The following is a 6,278-nucleotide window of genomic DNA, read 5'->3' on the forward strand; positions in this document are numbered from 1 at the left end:
TTCTGAAGCTTTTGAATATTGTTTACTCCCATAATAAAGAATGCAGCTTGCTGGCTAATAAGATGAGGCCTGGGAGGTTGCTTTATCAATTTGTTGATTCCTTGGAGGAAAAAACACATTTTAAAAACAAATCCAAGAGTAAGATAGACATGAATGCAATCCATTTACACTAAGAGCACATTTGTATATTGTTCCAAATAAAGAATTTCTGTATAGAAATTTATTCCTTCTACTTTGCCTTCCCTAAATAATATGTTCAAGAATTCTCTGCCTTTTTTGATAAACAATATTATAAACAACCATAAATTTGTGAAAATGCTAAATTTACAGGTTTGCCAGATAAAATACAGGATGCCCAGTTAAATTTGAATTTCAGATAAGCAACCATTATTTTGTAGGATAAGTATGTACCAAATATTGCATGAAACATACTCATACTAAAAACAGTTATTGTTGTTTATTTGAAATTCAAATTTAACGGGGCATCCTGTATTTTAATTTACAAACCTGGCAACCCTATAAACTTGCAAACAATATTGTTTTATTCATTTGTAAATAAACATTTATTTACATATTAAAGTAATTTTGGTACAAGCATCTCATTTTGTTGTGATGTATGTTTTTAAGCTAAGAATATATAATTACATTGTAATTGAGGTCATAATATAATACTTTAAGTTTTTTTCTTTCCTCATAAACACTTTCTACTCATATCCTTTTTAACTCCCGGAGAACTTTATGAAGAAAACTAGACTGAAGTAGATGTTTCTTTATTTCCGATTGGTTTCATATCAATTCTTTTAGCATTTGAGGAAATATTATTAGAAGTTGTGTATTTTATACGTCTAAAGTAACTTACATATACAATTTTTAATGATTTGTCTTTGAAAACAGAAATTTTCAAAATGAACCATTATGTAGAGATGATATCAATGAGTCTAGAAAATGAATAATTCATTTTTAAGTAAATGAGAAATTATTTTGTGCTGTTACTTATACATTTTCACAATTATAGTTAAATTGTAATTTGCGATACATAAGATATTAGTTGTGAATTGTGGTTTTCAATATCACAGACACATTTGTTGCTGTGGTTTTGCAATATCATTCCCTAATGCTTTTCTCAATTGTGGTTTTCATAATCATTGTTTGATAGTCATGTAACTGTGGTTTGGGGCTGCTATAACCATTTGGACAGAGATAATTGCTTATAGGTTTTGCTATCTTTTTATTTTATAACCATAATGAGTTAAACTAGAAAAATAGAAAATTTTAACTTTAAATAACATTAACATTCTCATTAAACATGATGAGAAAACACAAACTATAATAGTATCCCTTAGTTTAATTCATTCATATTGCCTATAATTAACATGTATATTTATAAATTTAGATAAACTATATCTATTTCTAATAATGGAGTCTGGTTATTTTATCAATCTTGCCTTGAATTCCCTGACTTTGGTCCTTTCAGCTTTTAAAGTGAATGTTTAGCTGAGATTTATTTGTTTCTTTTTTTGCTTTGCATATTTAACCATTTCAAATGCCAAAAGACATACTGTTATGATATTTTAATTCCAATGGGCTGTCCCTTAGGTTGATATAAAAAGTCAGGCTGTTTTGTAAAAAAGATCTTTAAAAGCCAATATATAAAACATCCACTAGTAAGCACACCAATTTAATTGTAATGAATTGAAAATTAAGAAGGCAAAAATCTTAGTTCTCTGCTTGTTCATTCCACAACACAAACACAAATAACCCTGCCTATTCTGGTACTTATGCCTTTAATTTGTTGGTTCTTCAGGGGAGGAACTTTGTCAATTTTGTGCATTTGCCACTGCAAAAGACCATGTATTCATACAACCTCGTGTGGTAATAGTACTAATGGTAATGTTATAAAATTCACAATTGGTTTTCAGCTCTGTATTAAGATTCTCTCAGCCATACCTTTCATGGGGCAACTCTTTATACCTTGAGAAGATATCCTGCTGGGGTTATAAATGACACTGATTACAGTGCCTCCTGCACGTGGAGCAGCCTGCATCATGCTCAATCAGCCAAAGCTCTCTCCTGACCCTCAGACCCTTTTAGAGTTTGGTGGGGCTCACACCAATGCTACTCAACCAAACAAAGGGGAGCACAATTTCAGGTCAGAATGGATGATCTCACAGCCTGGGGGAAAATCAGCAGTATCTGGGGGGATATAAGTTAACTGCAGTGGAGTTTATTCGTAAATACTGATTACATAAAACAGCCAGTTAAACTGCCACTTAGGTAGAAGCTACTTCCAGCTCACCCAGGACGATATATTTAATACTCAGTGTATATAAAACTATAAGAAACTAAGCTAGCCTCATGCAGCTTAACTTGGCCAAAATAATAACTATGCAAATCACTTCAAAATTTGTTCTTCTTTTGGCTTGCAGTTTCCAACATTCTACACACACAATAATTGAATATGAATGAAACAAAACTTTAAAAGCCAAAGAACCATGAAATAGTTATTGGGTCTTACCTGCTTGGGAAATTATGGCAAGATCAAATCTTTTATTAGTCGCCGGCTGCTTCCCTGTGGCAGAAGAGCTAAAAGAATGAAAGGTCATGGGTCTGGGAAGGGACGTCAGAACTTCCACAGACTTCCTTAAAAAGTTACTATCTGATTAGAGATGGTTCATTTCCCACCTAGGGCGAATCACCTAGCTAATGGTCCTCCTTTCAGATGTCAGAAAAATATCTGTCTCCAAATTTGGAATTTATATAATCTGACAGGAAAGCTCGAGGTGAGACCGAGTACTTTAAGGGCGCCGCTCAGCAGCATCCCATCTGCGCGGGCCGAGAGGGGGATGGTCCGTGTCCACGGCGGTCTCCAGGGAGCCTTGAGAGCAATGAAATGGTCTCCTGAGAGCCTGGGCAGATGAGAGGACTTAACTGGCCCCAAGACACACAGTTGGCATTTGTGATCAGCTGGCTCTCGCCGAAGATTTTGCCAGTGGCCTAACCTTCCTGCCAAGAAGCTGGAAGGGCGGAGGTGGAGGCCAGGGGAGGGGGCGGCATAACTGGAAGCACAAAGTTTATGGAGACTGAGATTTCTTTGTGCCCCGCCGGATAGGCGAGGCGTGAGAGAGGAGAGTTGGGGTCCATCAGAGGGGGCTGTTGGAAGAAGTTGCCAGGAGGGGTGATCTGGCGGATGCCTAGAGCTGACGCGGTGTCAACTGCAGAAGGTGGCCTCCTTCCAAGCCCTCCCCGGACCTCTCACCCTCCAACCCCCCGCTGCGCTCCCCTGCACCCCACCCGACCTAGGCCAGGGCCCTGGTGTGCGACCGGACTGGCTTTGGATGCAGCCAATCCTCCTTTCGCTGATGGAATAGTCTCCCCTCCCCACCACCCCGGCGCGCCCCTCCCTCCCGCGCCTCGCCACCTCCCGCGGCAGAGCGCGAGCTGCGCGGCCCGGAGCGGCGGCGGCGGCGGCGGCGGCGGCGGCGGCGCTCGAGAATCTGCCCCGCACGCCGGGGCGAGGGGAGAGCGAGCGCGCTCCTGCGTCCGCGCCTTCCGCCCCTCTCCCCTCCGCTCGCTCTCCTTTCCCTCCCTCCTCCTCTTCCTTCTTTCCGGGTCCCCCCTTTCCCTTTGCTCTCTCCCGGTCCATTCGTTTGTAAATTCCCGTTCTCCCCCCCCATCGCTCCCCCACTCTCCCCTCCCCTCCCCACTGTCACACTCTCTCTGTCCCCCTCTGTCTTCTCATTTGCCTGCTCTTCTCCAAACGTGGATCCGCGGCTCCCGGAGGAGCCCAGCTCCCGGACCCCGCGCGCCCGGAGCACCTGGAGTCCGGCCGGCGGCGGCCCGAGCCTGGCCAGCGGCGGCGGCGGGAGAGGCGGGAGCCGAGAGAGCGGCAGCTGGGACCGCGAGCACCGCGGCAGAGCCAGCAGCAGCGGCGGCCGCCGCCGAGATGTCCCGGCGAAAGCAGAGCAAACCCCGGCAGATCAAACGTAAGTTTGCACGCGGGGCCGGGAGTTGGTGGGATTATTTCTGGGGAGGGCGGCGCGCGGGGCGGGAAAGGGAGGGAGACAGGGGTCAATTCGCTCCCAGTGCCCCGGATTTGTCAAACTTTGCCAGAGCAGCTGGAGGGACAACTAGTCACAGACAGACCGACAGCGCGAGCACGGAGCAAGAAAGAGGCAGCGAGGAACATCCCACGCCTTCTCGGCTCAGCCTTCGCGCTCCCGGGTTTCTTTTAAATTCGGACCCCCGTCCGCACTTGGCCACCGCTGCTTTCTCGTTGAGCCTCGCTGGGCAGCCCCACTCATTTCGATTATTATTAATATTGTGGTTGTTGTCGTTGTTGCGATCGACGTGGTGCTGCTGTTGGGGACCACTCTTAGCATCGAGGGTGAGAACTTAGTTCTCCGAAAAGCTGGTGGAGATCTCGGGGCGAGGGAGGCAACGTCTCCAGGAGGTGGGAATCAGTGAACGGGTCTCTGGATCCTGGGCGGTGCCAGAGCCACGCCAAACCCGAAGCGAAACAAAAAGTAGGTGTAAAAGTTCTCGCCTCTGCAGCAGGCGGCCTTGCGCCTCCGCCCTGCGGGCGCTGGGCTTGCGACGAGCAGGTCGTGCCCTGGGGCTCAGGGCCCGTCTGGTTTCTGTCGCCGGGACGCTCTCCGAGCAAGGATTCGGTTTGCGTACGGCCCAGGAGGCGCGCTGAGTCCTCGCTGGGAGGGGCCGCCCCTCACTTCCCAGCACCTAAGCTGTGAGTTCAAGGCCGCGGGCGCACAGGAGAGAGCGTGACCTGGAGCCCCAGAGCCCCAGAGCCCCCGAGCTCCTGGGTGACTTTTAGAGGACACACTAGGGTGAGAGGCACCTGCCCAAAACACACAATCTCGCAGAGCTCAACTCGGTCAACTTTTCTTGTCTAGGGGACAATTCTTCCAATGGTGTTTTGTTGCCCTGCGACGTGTCTTCAACGCTTTGGCCGAAAAGGAGAAACACCCTTATTAGTTTATTTTTTTGCCAGACTTGCGGTGTTTAAAGTCTATTAGTTTATTTTTTTGCCAGCCTTGCCTTGTCTTGTTTAAAGTCGGGCAACTAGTTGAAAACTGATTATCCTGTAATTTTAATAAGGGTTTAATAGAACTCCCCACGTTGATTATTAACTAAACTTACACTACCCCCCAAAGTTGAAAATTCTGTTTGGTGTAGTTTAAAAATAAATTGTGTCAATCAACTTTTTCCTGTTACAAGCAGGTTGCTACAGTTCAGGAATTAGATCTTTATATTCGTGTACAATCCTTGCCTCTCAGACGTGACTCTAGCTTTTATTTAGTGGGTTTCTTCTTTTATACTTCAGTTCCTATTCTGTGCAACTTGGGTTAAAGCAAGGACTGGACTTAACTTTTGGCTCAAAGCAGTTTCAATCAAGTAGAGATACTGTTTTTGAAGACTTTCACTTTTTCAGAGTGATTATTCATGATTTCAACTAATTGCCTTTTACTTTTTAGTACTAAATTGATCCGCGTCCTTCTGTTTCAGTGTTGCATTTTTCTAGCACAAAACTGCATATTACTAGCACTAAAAATGCTTTTTAGTTAGGGGCTGTCATCTAGATTGTTAATAAATAATTAATATTAATTGATTGTATGGCACAAAGACCATCAGATTCTACTTGGGAATATTTTGTTATCTTCCCAATTAGCTACATTAAATTTTTTTTCTACCCTTCTGTGTCCACCTCATATAATTGAAGATTAAAGTGTTGGAACTAATTGCTGATGCTACACTTGTGTTATAGGTCATAAAACATTTTAGTGGCTTATTTGAAACCTGTGATTTATTAAATATCAAAAAATACTTGAAAGTTCTCTCATATGAAAGTGAGCAAATATTATATTTATATGTTTGTTCACAGTGGTCCTTGCCTGCTGTTATATACCTACATATGTATTTTTAGTGTACATGCGTTTTGGACTTTTATTGGACTCAATTTAGGGTCACCGTGATCCTCTATGCAAAAGTGGACACCCTTCTCCTCTTGCCTTGTTAAGGAAAATGAAAAATTAAAGGTCTTTGAATGGTTATATTAGGGCAGTGCTATCTAATAGCTGGGTTTTTTTGGGGGGTGGTGGTGGTGCAATAGTTAAATGTGGTCTGACCAGCTGTAAAGTCATTTTGGTTGCAACCTATCGACATTTGTCTCCTTTTGCCTGTCCAGGCATAAGAGGCAGCTTTGCAGATGGAGAAGTTTGTCTTGATACTCAGTCTTTATAATGACAAGTCTCTCCCTCCAAATT

At 43.9% G+C, this 6,278-nt stretch overlaps 1 protein-coding gene across 3 annotated transcripts in view; it reads left to right on the forward strand.

The window, feature by feature from the left end:
- Window positions 1-3,434: 3,434 nt before the first annotated feature.
- ZFPM2 (zinc finger protein, FOG family member 2) overlaps window positions 3,435-6,278 on the forward strand; it is a 443,798-nt gene continuing 440,954 nt past the window's right edge. For 2 of the 3 annotated variants that reach the window (XM_036264053.1, XM_036264054.1), the window contains exon 1: window positions 3,435-3,983. In XM_036264053.1, the coding sequence (XP_036119946.1) occupies window positions 3,944-3,983 (40 nt within the window). In that variant the 5' untranslated portion in view covers window positions 3,435-3,943. Of the gene's footprint in view, window positions 3,984-4,535; window positions 4,742-6,278 lie in introns of those variants that run through there. The other variant, XM_036264055.1, reaches the window with a different exon arrangement.

Source organism: Molossus molossus, unplaced genomic scaffold (assembly GCF_014108415.1).
Source record: "Molossus molossus isolate mMolMol1 unplaced genomic scaffold, mMolMol1.p scaffold_m16_p_16, whole genome shotgun sequence".
Classification (NCBI taxonomy): domain Eukaryota; kingdom Metazoa; phylum Chordata; class Mammalia; order Chiroptera; family Molossidae; genus Molossus; species Molossus molossus.